We start from the raw sequence: 15,171 nt of genomic DNA, 5'->3' as shown, positions 1-15,171 counted from the left end.
CCTTTCGGCCCACCGGATCCCCGCTGACCAGCGATCCCCACATATTAACACTATTCTACACCCACTTGGGAACATTTTTACATTTACCAAGGTAATTAACATACATACCTGTACGTCTTTGGAGTGTGGGAGGAAACCGAAGATCTCGGAGAAAACCCACACAGGTCACGGGGAGAACATACGAACTGCGTACAGACAGCAGGACAGGAGGGGGAGGGTCAATTGGTATTGCAATTGAGGATTGGGATTTTTTTTCAACTCCAGTGCTGAGGGAGGCTCACGAGCTACGATCTTTGCTGAGGAGTGCTCGAATCTTACCTTCGGCAGCTGGTTGAGTTGGAGGATCACGCCTCCCGTGGGGGCTACGGGTAGGGGACGGTTGCGTTGGGGAGCAGACCCAACTTGGTCTGCACTTGGTCTAGTACCTATTAAAAGTCTGATCTTGGATGTGTATTTATTTGTGTGTCTGTGTCTGTGTGTACGTGTGTTTGCTCGTGTGTAATCACATCTTCTCGAAAAAACGACGCGGTAACGGTAAAATTAAATGCTTCTAATACACAGCAAAGTCTGAAGATTTTAAACGGCTTTGTTTCTCGCCTGTGTCTTACCTCTGTTTCGGACCATCATGAAAAGCAGCTGGAGGTATGCCATCATCAGCAAACACAGACCAATTGTTGTACAAGATCGACGGATCCACAGGTGTAGTATTGCCAATGCCATTCAACAGAGAAGTTGAGAACATTTGCTGTTCCATGTTACACTCTTAAAAATGTACCTGGTGGACAATCAAATAGATTATGATTATTAAAGTATCTATTTATTTATTTTTCAGTTATGGCAATAAATCAACAAATCAATACACATTCTTTCAATACAAGGTCATCATCAGAGATATCTTGCATAATTTGAACACTTACATGTACTCATTTAAAAATGGCAACTTGGAAATTTGAAAATTATTACAAAATGTATTAATTACTGCAGATTGAAAGCCAGATTCACACCAGACCTATTCCCTCTAGACTCCCATACTCAAGGAGACACATTCTGACTATCTATCCCCCACAGTTGTATAAACCTTTAAGGTCAGCTTTCAGCCTCTGATATTCCACTATGACGAAACCCAGTCTACCAATCTCTCCTTATAGTTACAGCCCTCAATTTGAGGCAACAACCTGGTGAATCTCTTCTGTATTCTCTTTTGCGACCACATCTCTCTATTGCTGTCAAAGAAAAGCACGGTAGCATACCTTAATGACTACCAATTAGTTTCTCTGATATCCACCATCATGAGGTACAAGAGTCGTCGATGTAGCATAGGTAGAGTTTGGGGATAGGGCCATGGTACGCCTCGAACAAAGATTGTTCAACGTACCCTTCAAAGAGGCAGGCATAGCTTGGGCCCATGCGCATGCCCATAGCTACGCCTTGTATTTGGAGGAAATGGGAGGAGTCAAACTGAAAGATGTTAAGGGTAAGGTCCAGCTCCACCATCATGAAGTGCTTTGAAAACTTGGTCATGGCACACATTAACTGCTGCCTACTAGGCAGCCTTGATCCACCAGTGCATTGACACCCCACCCCCTCCCACTTTCCCTATGTTGACCTCCTCAAAAAAATCCTTGAAAATTACTTCCATTTGATTTTATGGTATTTTGTACTGTGTATAAAATAATTCAAGAATATAATCCAAAAAGAAATGCCATAAAGAAATAATTTTCCAACAAACTTAGTAAAGGCTTTAAAGAATGAATCAGCTTTTCCTGTTACTAACACTAGATTATGTTAAATTTGATGTGATTCTTTGCACCGTTTCAGAATTTGGAACATATTTGAATGTAAAACTACTCAGAGGATTTTATTATAAAAAGTATCACAGCGCAGGAACAAACCAAAGCTAATTTAAATTTTGCGGGAAATAAACACAAAGTGCTGGAGTAACTCAGTGGGTCAGGCAGCATCTCTGGAGAAAAGGGATAGGTGACATTTCGGGTCGACACCCTTCTTCAGATTGAGAGTTAACACAAACTGATGGAATAACTCAGGAGGTCAGGAAGCATCTCTGGAGAAAAGGAATAGGTAACGTTTCCAGTCGAGACCTTTCTTCAGACTGAGAGACACAAAATACTGAGTCAACAAAATACTGCTCTTATAATTGTACAAGTTCTGTCAAAAATATATCTAGTACCATCTTGAAATGGATAACATACTCTGACTCTACCGTGACCAAGCAATGTCCATATATGCACCTCCTTGTTCTGACAGTAGTAACATCTTTCATCTTCTTTATTTTATTAAGTTTGAAAATATTTGGAGGCATCACAGTTGTTATAGTCAGGCATGAGATTCTGTTTAAATTAACTAATTGCAAAGAACCATCCAAGAACATCTGCGTTTTATCTAACTTGGGTGCCGTCACCCAAATGGTGTTTAGCGTAACAAACGAGCGAGTGCTGTGGTTGGTAATCCACGATTACTACGCACCTTTTTTGAAGTTCTGTTGAGATTGATGTGTCTAGTAACATACCAACAGAATTTCTAGTCAGAGAAAATAATGCAAGGCAATAACCTGTTAATTCTAAGCAACATTTGATTGGTACAAACTATTTTCTGTTTATCTTTCACATAACAAAACTGTATAAATCCTCTTTGGAGATACAAGAGACTGCAGATCTCAGAAACAAAGAGATAAAATAATTTGCGTATTTCAACAAGATTTGGAAGGCAACAACACAAAATGATGCATCATTCTCTTCAATTTAAAGCCAGCTTTGCAAGTTATGACACAAATGATAACTTACTGACCTGCAGCTATTAATGACTGAAGGGGGGGGGCCAAGTTGATCACCTTCTTACTGAGAAACTCAGAACCTTTTATCTCATCAGTACCATTGCTGTAGACCCAAAGAGTTACAGATTTTTAGTTGGCCTTGTTAAAGATGGAAATTAAAATGTATAAGTTAATAACTATGGCATGTTATATAAGTCTTACCAACACTAATGTTAACTCAAGAATTCCATGTGTATTAGCTGACTAGGGGGTCAAGGAAAGAGCGTTCACGTCACGACCCTGTTTCCACCAATCTTTCCACCGCCACGCACAAGAAGTGCAAGACAGACACCATTGTGCAGATGCCGAGAAGTGTGTTCAGCTCTGGCTGAACAACTTCTAATCTTGTATGTTGACTCGATAAGAATAAGAAGCTGATAAGAAATTGAATTTTACCTACATCTGTGAAAGCTATAAGGATGTTTTTGCCTTTAGACCATAAGAATGAACCTGCTTCAATGTCGTCTTCTAGTCTTTTTCAAATTCCAGATCTGAGCTTCCAGGTGCCTGTCACATTATTTCATTCCCACTCCAGCATGTCTGGCTTCATGCACTTATTCAATGAAGCCCAATGGAAACTTGAGTAACATTTCATCTTCCGACTTGGCACATTCCAACGTTCAATAATGATTTCACAATACCCACAACTAGTCTTTATAGTTTGTATTAAAACTGACTTGTTTCAAGGAAAGGCGTCTACCCTATAAGACTCCTTGCACAGATTCTAAAACAACAGAATGATAGATATTCCCAATATTCTGTTATTTTAGATTCAAGGCATCTGCAATGTTTAATATCTCGCAGTTCAATCATTTAGAAACATAGAAACATAGAAATTAGGTGCAGGAGTAGGCCATTCGGCCCTTCGAGCCTGCACCGCCATTCAATATGATCATGGCTGATCATCCAACTCAGTATCCCGTACCTGCCTTCTCTCCATACCCTCTGATCCCCTTAGCCACAAGGGCCACATCTAACTCCCTCTTAAATATAGCCAATGAACTGGCCTCGACTACCCTCTGTGGCAGGGAGTTCCAGAGATTCACCACTCTCTGTGTGAAAAAAGTTCTTCACATCTCGGTTTTAAAGGATTTCCCCCTTATCCTTAAGCTGTGACCCCTTGTCCTGGACTTCCCCAACATCGGGAGCAATCTTCCTGCATCTAGCCTGTCCAACCCCTTAAGAATTTTGTAAGTTTCTATAAGATCCCCTCTCAATCTCCTAAATTCTAGAGAGTATAAACCAAGTCTATCCAGTCTTTCTTCATAAGACAGTCCTGACATCCCAGGAATCAGTCTGGTGAACCTTCTCTGCACTCCCTCTATGGCAATAATGTCCTTCCTCAGATTTGGAGACCAAAACTGTACGCAATACTCCAGGTGTGGTCTCACCAAGACCCTGTACAACTGCAGTAGAACCTCCCTGCTCCTATACTCAAATCCTTTTGCTATGAAAGCTAACATACCATTCGCTTTCTTCACTGCCTGCTGCACCTGCATGCCCACTTTCAATGACTGGTGTACCATGACACCCAGGTCTCGCTGCATCTCCCCTTTTCCTAGTCGGCCACCATTTAGATAATAGTCTGCTTTCCTGTTTTTGCCACCAAAATGAATAACCTCACATTTATCCACATTATACTGCATCTGCCAAACATTTGCCCACTCACCCAGCCTATCCAAGTCACCTTGCAGTCTCCTAGCATCCGCCTCACAGCTAACACTGCCCCCCAGCCTAGTGTCATCCGCAAACTTGGAGATATTTGTTCTCTCCTGTTTTAAATCATCTCTCACCAGTTGCACCTCCAGACAGATCAGCTGCTTAAGTCGCAGAGAATTAACGAGTGTTCATCACCCTCTCTCAGCTGGTGCTACAACTTGTTTTATTCACTCGCTTTTTGTCAGCACCCCTCAAAACATTCCCTTTGTTCACTTCAAGTCTTAACCATGTTTCAGAAAAGTGATTTTCTAACTTATCCTAGTTTTAAGCCAAGATCATTCACCTTAAACATTAACATAGGTTTCTCTCTCCTGATTGGCTGAATATCTGCAGCAGTTTTTTTATTTTATCTCAGAATTGCCAGTTTGGCAACTTGAGTGCTGCATCATTACACCACGATGAGAAAGAGAAAAAAACAACCAACTGCACAGAAACAACATAGGCACTGAATTCAGATGCAGCAAAGTCCTAGCCCAATCAACATTGCATAGTTCTGCTCATGGAAAGGAATAAATAAATGTTTTAATAGTACTAGCAAAGTTGGTGAGCTTCAATTGTTAAATCCCAAAGACTCAATACTTTAAATCAGAGTTTTCTGATTTCTGCTGGTCATCATGCATATTAGTGACTTCACTGTCAATTTCCTGTCACATTTCCCATACAATCTCATAGAAGTGAATTGAAGTTGGAAGTGCTCGGACCTATTTCAAAATAATGGTACTTCAACGGGAAATTAATGCAAACTCTTCAAAACATACAGTGCTTTTAATGTGAATGAATCCAATTTAAAGCCAGAGAATGCATAATATTTTAGTGGTTTATAAATTCAGGTGTATTTTAACAAACATTCAATGCAATAGTCCAATCTAATAAACTGAAACAGAATATTATCAATTAGTCAGATTTGCTCTCACAATGATGCCCAGAAGAGGAATCGATTATTTTAAATGCCTAGACAAGTGGAATCAATTTTTAAAAATTATGCTCTGTACTCTTTAAATTTGTTTTGTAACTTAACATAGTTCTTTATAAACTACGAGAAAATTACATTTCTGCAGCATGTTTCTCAAAACATCCTAAAATACTTCATTGAATAGAATACCTCAAAAATGCAGTTAATTTCAAAACTAAAGAAAAATGGCAGCCAATTTCACACGCAAATCTGAACAGCAATGGAACAATAACCAGATAATTCCCACCCTGCTTCCTGTAAGGACTCTATCCCCTACGCCCATTCCTCCGTCTACGCCGCATCTGCACCCAGGATGAGATGTTCCATACCAGGGCATCGGAGATGTTCTCATGCTTTAGGGAATGGGGGTTCCCCTCTTCTCACCAGGGTCTCCTCTATATCTCGCAGCTCCGCTCTTACTCCCCATCCCCCTACTCGTAACAAGGACAGAGTCCCTCTTGTCCTCACCTTCCACCCCATCAGCTGTCGCATACAACATATAATCCTCTGACATTTTCACCACCTCCAATGGGATCCTACCACTGGTCACATCTTTCCATCTCCTTCAAAACTGCACATAATACTCTAGGTGTGGTCTCACTAGGGCTCTGTACAACTGCAGAAGGGCCTCTTTGCTCCTATATTCGATTCCTCTTGTTATAAAGGCCAACATGCCCTTCGCTTTCTTCACTGCCTGCTGTACCTGCATGCTTACTTTCATAGACTGATGAACAAGGACCCCCAGATCCCGTTGTACTTCCCTTTTTTCCGAACTTGACGCCATTTAGATAGTAATCTGCCTTCCTGTTTTTGCTACCAAAGTGGATAACCTCACATTTATCCGCATTAAACTTCAAATGCCATGCATCTGCCCACTCCCCCAACCTGTCCAAATCACCTTGCATTCTCATAGCACAGTTCACACTGCCACCCAGCTTTGTGTTATCTGCAAATTTGCTAATGTTACTTTGAATCCCTTTATCCAAATCATTGATATATATTTGATATATATATTGTAAATAGCTGCGGTCCCAGCACCGAGCCTTGCGGTACCCCACTAGTCACTGCCTGCCATTATGAAAGGGACCCGTTAATCCCTACTCTTTGTTTCCTTGTCCATTTTCCCAGTCCTTCGATTTTTCCAGATCTGCAGTTCTTTCTTAAACAGATAATTTGTTTCAATAGGTAGACAAAAATGCTGGAGAAACGCAGCGGGTGAGACAGCATCTATGGAGCGAAGGAAAAGATAGGTTTCAATCATTTAGTTGGCAGTAGATAATTATCCTTCAGAACATTTTTTTAAATGGCATAATGGAAACTTTTACCCGAAAGAGAGGAAAGGATCAGTTCAATACGTCATAGATTGCAGCATTCTCTTAATAATGCACTGAAATGTGAACTGAGATTGTGTTTATTTCTGGAGAGGGATAAACAGTAGAGACCTAATTGTTCAAGTAAATTGACCAAGAGTTGTTTCAAAATTGTTATAATGTTCAATTTGAAATTTTACCTGATTTATAGTTTTAGATTACATAGTCTAAAATAAATAAACACACAATTAAAAGTTTGTGTCTTGTTTAACTGCAGGTAGCAACCCGATGTCCTAGGTTACAGACTAGGTGTCAAAACAGAGCGCAGCAATGCTTGTGCCAAGCAACAACCAGTTATCATCTAATCCAACGATTTGAAAAGATGAAACCAAATCCAAATAAGCCTTGAATTTACTAAAGGAAAATACAAACACCTAGACAACAATGTGAGCTAATTAAGCCAGTGCTTGTATGAATTGTCTCCATGTCAAGGCTTCCTGCCACAACATTACTGAAAAAAAGATTGAGGTCAGTCATGAATGGTATTCGTTTTAGTTTATTATTGTCAAAATACTTTGCTTTGCGTGCTATACAGTAAATCATACCATACATCGTGGATGAGCCCTTTGGGACCAGCGACCACTGTTCCATTAGGTTTAAGATAATTATGGATAGGGACGGAGCGGGCTGCCGAGTTAAAATGCTAAATTGGGTTAAGGCCAACTTTGAGGGTATGGGACAGGATCTCGCTCAAGTTGATTGGAGAAGGTTGTTTGATGGAAAAGTGGAATGATTTTAAAAGTCTGCTGACAATTGTTCAGGACATGCACGTCCCTGTAAGAGTAAAGGTCAGGGCAGGCAAACGTAAGGAAGTCTGGATGAGGGAGGTTGGCTTTGGTCAAGAGAAAAAAGGAGGCATGATACAGATATAGGCAGCTGGGATCAAGTGTATCCCTGGAGGAGTTTCAGGAACTAAGGAGTAAGCTTTTGGCATATTGGCCTTCATTAGTCAGAGCATTGAGTATAGAAGTTGGGAGGTCATGTTGCAGTTATATAAGATGTTGGCGAGGTCGTATTTAGAATATTGTGTTCAGTTTTGGGCACCATGTCAGGCTGGAAAGGGTGCAGAGAAGATTTACGAGAATGTTGTCAGGATGCAAGAGCCCGAGCTATAGGGAGAGGTTGAGCAGGCTAGGTCTCTATTCCTTGGAGCGCAGGATGATGGGTGATCTTAGTGTACAAAATCATGAGAGGAATAGATCGGGTAGATGCACAGAGTCTCTTGCCCACAGAAAGGGAATCAAGAACCAGGGGACATAGGTTTAAGGCGAGGGGGGAAAGATTTAATAGGAGCCCGAGGGGTAACGTTTTCACGCAAAGAGTAGTAAGTATACGGAACGAGCTGCCAGAGGAGATCGTTGAAGCAGCTACTATCGCAACATTTAAGGAACACTAGACGAAGTGGGGTTCCATGTTCACACGGGAGGGCTGGTCCCCAAACACAATATTCCACCTCTCCACCAATTCCAATATTGATGGCCAGTGGGGGAAGCTTTCAGGAGCGCTAGTATGGGTGTTGTGGGCCGAAGGGACTGGTTTCCAGAGGGCAAGTATAGACATTGTGAACCAAATGGATTCTTGGGCTGGCAGCTCAGTCACTCAGGCCTGGTGGGCTGGCAGCTCAGTCACTCAGGCCTGGTGGGCTGGCAGCTCAGTCACTCAGGCCTGGTGGGCTAGCAGCTCAGTCACTCAGGCCTGGTGGGCTGGCAGCTCAGTCATTCAGGGCTGGTGGGCTGGCAACTTACTCACTCAGGGATGGTGGGCTGGCAGTTCAGTCACTCAGGGCTGGTGGGCTGGCAGTTCACTCACTCACGGCTGGTGGGCTGGCAGTTCACTCACTCACGGCTGGTGGGCTGGCAGTTCACTCACTCACGGCTGGTGGGCTGGCAGTTGATTGACTCACGGCTGGTGAGCTGGCAGTTCACTCACGGCTATTCCTTGAAATTTCATTTCAAGCAGAGTGCAGGCCACCAAATTCAAATGCAATTTCATACCCTTTCAAGCAGAGTGCAAGCCACCAAATTCAAATGCAATTTCATACCCTTTCAAGCAGAGTGCAGGCCACCAAATTCAAATGCAATTTCATACCATTTGGGCTTTATACTCCTGGCCCCCTGTAAGGGGCGTTACCTTCATCATGGTGATTGACAGGCGAGAGGACCAATTTGCTGATCTTAAGATTTTTTAAACATTCATAACTTTTTTATTTTTCATCGATCTGAAAAATCCTCAGGGCTGCCTCAGCAGGGGAGGACTGTGAGTAAGATGGCCAAAAATCACAGCGGTATAATATAGCGTTTTTTCTAAAATAAATATACAGCGCAGACAGGAAATGGTCAAGATGAGACTTTTAGTTATATAGATAGATTTAGACATGTACATGGATAGGACCAGTTTAGTGGGATATGGCCCAAATGCAGGCAGGTGGGACTAGTGTAGATGGGACATGTTGGCCGGTGTGAGCTAGTTGGGCCAAAAGGCCTGTTTCCACGCTGTGAGACTCTATGACTCTACATGTAAGGCAGTGCAAAAGAGTAAACAAATGGTGCAGTAAATAAACAGAATGCCCATACAATTGAATAGTTAGGAGTCAATATTGATCATGGCAGTTGATGAACTGCAATAGGTATGGTTTATATATTTTTTTATTTTCTATTGATAGGAAGCTAGTTGCATACATTAAGCTATTGCAATTAGAAATAATCTACAGAGTATACATATTGTTTCTTTATTCTCAACAAACTCCAATAAACCAGAAGATCTCAAAACGAAAGAAAATCTCCAGGGATGATGCAACTCAGGAGTTTAAGAATCACAAAACATCAAACATCTAAGGAAGAAGGGTTTTGGTCCGAAACGTTACCTATCTCCTTTGCTCCATAGATGCTGCTGCACCCGCTGAGTTTCTCCAGCATTTTTGTGTACCTTCGATTTTCCAGCATCTGCAGTTCCTTCTTGAACACAAACATCTAAATTGTCCATTTTCATAACAATGTATGTATGGTTTGGGGGTGAGGATGTGGAGGGGGGGAAAGAGGGAAAATATATGACCTCAGGGCATTGAAAGGACTTTGAAGGTAATTAGTGGCCACAAGGAACTGCAGATGCTGGTTTACATTTTTAAAAAGACACAAAGTGCAACAAAGACACAAAGGCAACATCTCAGAACATGGATAGGTGATGTTTCGTATTGGGACCCTTCTTCAGGCCGATTGTTGTGGGGGTGAAAGCTGGAAGAGAAGTCTGGCAAGTGATTGGTTGAAGCAGATGAGGAGAATTGGATTGGCAGATGGTTGGACAAAGGCCAGGGATGAACAGACAAAAGGCTGTGAGATAAGGAGGGAAGAGGTGTGAAATGTGAAGCCAGTGAACGGGAAAAAGATAGAAGTGGACAGGGAAGATGGATTGTGGAAGAGATTGATGTGCATCCAAGTGTGACATATGGAAAAGAGGGGAGGGGAACGGGTGATGTTTGTTGTTTAGTTTCCTAAAATTGAAATATTCCATGTTTATACCATTGGGTTGCAAGGTATCCAAGCGGTATGTGAGGTGCTGGTTCGCCAGTATGCATGTGGCCTCACTCTGGCAATGGGTAGTGGGAAGAAAGAAAGAAAGGTCAGTGTGGGAATGGAAAGGGGAATTAAAATAGCTAGCAAAGGGGAGGTCGAACAGGCGTTGGATCAGCCACAAGTATTCAACAAAATCGTTACCTAGTCTATGCTTTATCTCGACAATGTAAAAGAGGCCACATCAGAAGCACTGAAGTAGATTAAGTTAGAGGATGCGAATCTGTCTCACCTGGAAAGGCTGCTGGGGTCCCTAGATGGATGCAAGGGAGGAGGTAGAGAGGCAGGTGATACACCTCTTGTAGTTACAACCTGTAATACAGGTGAAAGTACCAGAGGAAGGGAGGGTTTGTGTAGGAACAGGTGAGTGAACCAAGGAGTTGCAGACGGAGGAAAGCGGTGGGGATGGGAAGATGTGACTGGTGGCATTATCACATTAAACGTGGTGGAAATTTCGGAGAATTATGTGCTTGAAGCTGGTGGGGTGAATGGTAAAGACCAGTAAAACTCTATCTTTAGCGGGACAAGCAGCATCTCTGGAGAGAAGGAATGGGTGACGTTTCGGGTCGAGACCCTTCTACAGACTGAGTTACTCCAACATTTAGTGTCTACCTTCAATTTAAACCAGCATTTGCAGTTCTTTCCTGCACAAAACTCTATATTTGTTCCGTGTAGGGGTGAGAGGGGAGTCAGGAAATGGGGAAGCAAGAACAGAACTAAGGGGAGGGGGGATACAGAGAACATGCGGGTGAGGGATCCATCTACGAAAACAGTGGTGAAACCACATTTTACTTTTGAAAGGTGTTAAAATCCGCATCTTGTGAGCAGATGTGGCAAAGACAGAGAAATTGAGAGTTGGGAATGGCATTTTTGCAAGAATTGTCCATTTCCGAGAGGAGGAAGAGAGACTAGATGGAAAACTACCCCACCCCCCATCCCATCCTCTTCCACATATCCTTTTACTGATTTCACATCTCTTCTCTCCTTATCACGCAGCCTTTTGTCTTTTCGTCACTGGTCTTTGTCCAACCGTCTGCATTCCAACCCCCACCCCGCCCACCTCTATCAACCTAACACTTGCCAGGCTTTAGATTCTCCCACCACCTCTCTTCGATCATTCACCTCTCCTACCATCTGAAGAAAGATCCCGACCTGAGCATTGAAGATTGGAAAGCCCGTATGCATGATTAAGTATGTCCAAGGGCATTGTGGGAAGCCAGTAAAGAAATTGCAGAAGTAGGCAGATAATTTGCATTATCTTTAGCTACGGGTGAAATTTTGGAAGATTGGGAGTTAATAATGCACCTTTATTAAAGGGCTGCCAGGTCAGATCAGGGATCTATAAGCCAGTGAACCCAACATAAGTTGGAGGGGACTCCGAGGAACAGAATCTACCAGCATTTGGAAAGGCAAGGACTCATCAGCGATAATCAACTTGAATGTGTGTATGAAAAATTGTGCCCCTCAAATTAGAGTGCTTTTCTTTGGAAACGCTGACCAAGAGAATTGAGCAGGGCAGTGGATGAGCGGGGCAGTGTATGCTGTCCACAATGACCCGGTGCAGGGATTAGTTCTGGGTCTACTGTTGTTAGTCATCTATATTAACAATTTGGATGACAATGTTGTTAATATGGTTTCCAAATGACACCAAAATCAATGGTGGACATCGTCGAAGGTTATCTAAAATTACAACAGGATTTAGGTGAACTAGGGACTGGGATAAGAAATGGCAAATGGAATTTAACTGTGACAAGTGTGAGGTCTTGCATTTTGTAAAGATAAATCAGGCTGGATTTACTTAGCAAATGGTTGGGCCCTGAAGAGTGGTGTAGAACAGAGACACCTAGGGGTTCAGGTACATAATTCCCTGAAAAGTGGCAACACAGGTTGACAGGATGGTGAAGAAGGCATATGGACCACTTTGGCTCATAGGACAGGGTACTGATTATAGGGGTTAGGACGTCATGTTACAACTGTACACGTCATTGGCTAGGACTGAGTTCATTGGAGGATTAAAGGTTGACAGATGACCTTATGAAGTATAAAATCATGTGGTGCGTAGTTAAGTGGATGGTCAGTCTTTTTCCTCAGGTAGGAGTCATAAACTAAAAAGCATAGGTTTAAGGTGAGAGGGATTTTTTTTTAAATGGAACCCAAGGAGCAAGTTTTTCCTTACAGTGGTTGTTGCGTATATGGAATGATCTGTCAGAGAAGCTGTAGAGGTGGGAACAATTACATCATTGAAAAGGCATTTAGACAGATAAATAGATGGGGCAGTTTTAGAGGGATATAGGCCAAACGGGGCAACAGACATCTTGCCTCGCATGGGTGAATTGGACCTATGACTCCTTCATAGGTGACAGATACAGATTTAGGAGGAAATACTGCTTGCTCTTCTAATTTTCTACATGACAGATGGACCCTGAAGGTTCATATAAAAGTTAGATTATATTTCGTGGCAGTAGCTCAATGTCTGATACTTCTTGCAAAATCTCAGGCAATGGCTGAAAGTTATCCAGGTCTTACTGCATGTTTTCATGGGTTCCATCTTCAGGGAAGAATGGAGGGTGGGGGGGAGATGATTGATTTCACATTTATTTCACATTAGTTTCCTGCCCATGGACAAGATTTAACCACAATAATTTAATGAATCAGGATGAAGGCACAGTGGCACAGCTAGTAGACCGTTTGGGTTTCCTCTGTGCTCCAGTGTATTTGCTCATCCTGAAGGCGTGCAGGTTGTTAAGGCAAATTGGCTACTTTAAAACACCACAATGTGTAGTAGGTACATTCTTGAATCTGGAGGGAATTGCAGGGACTGTGGGGAGAATACAGTGTGCTGGAAATTAGTGGCAGAATGTGATTGCTCTGTGAGGCGACATTGGGTTGAATTGTGTTATTCTGTGCCAAAGAGTTATAAAACAATGCAAGTGTTTGCTAACTGCAGTGGAACAGTTAGATGTGTTGATGGGCATAAAAAAGAGACAGCCAAGCTATGTGTGGATGAAACAAAAGTCAGGGTTCAATATGGATAACTGTTGCGTTGTCCATTCACTTTGGATCTGTGAAAGAAAAATTACCTTCTGAAGAGTTGAGGTGTATTAAGTTGTACAGCCTTTATCTGAATTCCATTTTTCTACCCAACATCTATGCTACTCAAATGTTGGTTAAACATATATGAACATAATTGAGGTGACCAGCCATAACCTTGTGTATTGAGGAAAGTGTGTCAAGGGCTAAAAGTTCCCCTGACATCCATTTCTGAAAAATGTAGTTTCTAAAATGTACTGAAAACTCAAATGGAATTAAACCACATAACAAGTTACATTACAAGCATATACACTGAATTTTGAGGTCTTAAAATTGTGAACAGACCCAGGAAATACAAGATTATAGTGAAAACTATTTGTGAATGCTTGTTTAATTAAGGACGTTCTAATCTCAGTAGCACATCTATCCTGAAAAATCTTGTAAGAAAACTGCATTCTACCAATCTACTTTCACAAAGTTGTATGTTAACAGGTGCACCAATACCGCTCCTCCTGACTAATTTCAAACTGATATTCAATTAATTGACGTGTGTGGCTAGCGATAAACATGACTTTGCGTATTATTTACATGGAATGAGCCGCAAATTGTTGGGGGAGAGGGGGGGTTAAAACACACACATTCTTAATCATATTTAAGGCGACTTGAATCGAGATAATTATTTTACGTTGTTATTCGACCAATTGGCAGACGTCTTGAAAACCGAATCCATTAAAAAAAACTGTGCCAGATATGATTTAAAAAAAGTCCTGCCTTCAATAAGTTGAGAGTTCAAGCGCTTTGGACAAATTAGACATTTGCAGTTGTGTTGGTTTCTCGGTCGACGTTGACGCAACCTTTACTACGCATGTTATTGTGTTTTCTGGCTGAGGAACAAGAGAAAATCTCTACGTCGTCTTCTACGTTACGCGTTTACTCACTTAAGTTGCGATCAATTGTATTTAAGTCGCCTCAGTTCGCGACGTCCATTTGCGTACAGAGCCAAGGAAAAGAGTCGCCATTAGTTCTAAACCCTCTGGGTTGCTAACAGGAAATGCACGTTCAACCCCACACACAGGAAATGGATGGATGGATGGATGGATGGTGATCCTGCCTGCGGAGCGACGTCACGGTGCACCCTCCCTCCCTCCCTCCCTCCCAATGCGGCCCGCGTTTCCAATCGTGGACAGACTCAAAATAGCAGACAGTAACCCAGCGGGACAGGCAGCATCAATGCTCTGGACAGAAGCAAAGATCCTATAGCAGAGGCTCCGCTATAGGAGCTTTGGACAGAAGGAGTGGGCCACGTTTTGCGTCGAGGCCCTTCTTCAGACTGAAAGTCAGGGGGAATGGGGACGAGAGATATAGACGATGATGTGGAACAAATGAATGAAGTTTCCTTCTTAAACACTTTGTCTACTTCACTGCGAAATGAATGAAGGATATGCATAAAATAACTGATAAATGAAACAGGCCATTGTTAGCTGTAGCTAGATGAGAACGAAAAGCTGGTGTGACTTGGGTGAGGGGAGGGTTGGAGAGAGAGGGAATGCAGGGGGTTACTTGAAGTTAGAGAAAACAATATTCATAGGCATTGCGTTAAAATTTAAAACTAAAGCTCAATTATAGCTATAGAGTGATAGTGTGGAAACAGGCCCTTTGGCCCAACTTGCCCACACCGGCCAACCTGTCCCAGCTACGCTAGTC

At 42.2% G+C, this 15,171-nt stretch overlaps 1 protein-coding gene across 5 annotated transcripts in view; it reads right to left on the bottom strand.

Moving 5' to 3' along the window:
• The window catches only part of LOC116987526 (meiosis-specific coiled-coil domain-containing protein MEIOC-like), a 33,822-nt gene that overhangs the window by 15,965 nt on the left and 2,686 nt on the right, over positions 1–15,171 (bottom strand). Inside the window, exons 1-5 of one of the 5 annotated variants that reach the window (XM_033043636.1) lie at positions 14,406–14,535; positions 12,591–12,651; positions 11,508–11,561; positions 2,806–2,894; positions 609–775 (exon numbers count right to left, since the gene is read on the bottom strand). In XM_033043636.1, coding sequence (XP_032899527.1) covers positions 609–754 — 146 coding nt within the window. In that variant the 5' untranslated portion in view covers positions 755–775; positions 2,806–2,894; positions 11,508–11,561; positions 12,591–12,651; positions 14,406–14,535. Of the gene's footprint in view, positions 1–608; positions 776–2,805; positions 2,895–11,507; positions 11,562–12,590; positions 13,018–14,405; positions 14,542–15,171 lie in introns of those variants that run through there. The other 4 variants (XM_033043646.1, XM_033043627.1, XM_033043654.1 and 1 more) reach the window with 4 other exon arrangements.

The sequence above is a fragment of the Amblyraja radiata genome, chromosome 2, assembly GCF_010909765.2.
Source record: "Amblyraja radiata isolate CabotCenter1 chromosome 2, sAmbRad1.1.pri, whole genome shotgun sequence".
NCBI lineage: Eukaryota > Metazoa > Chordata > Chondrichthyes > Rajiformes > Rajidae > Amblyraja > Amblyraja radiata.
This window is presented reverse-complemented; position numbering and strand designations above follow the sequence as displayed.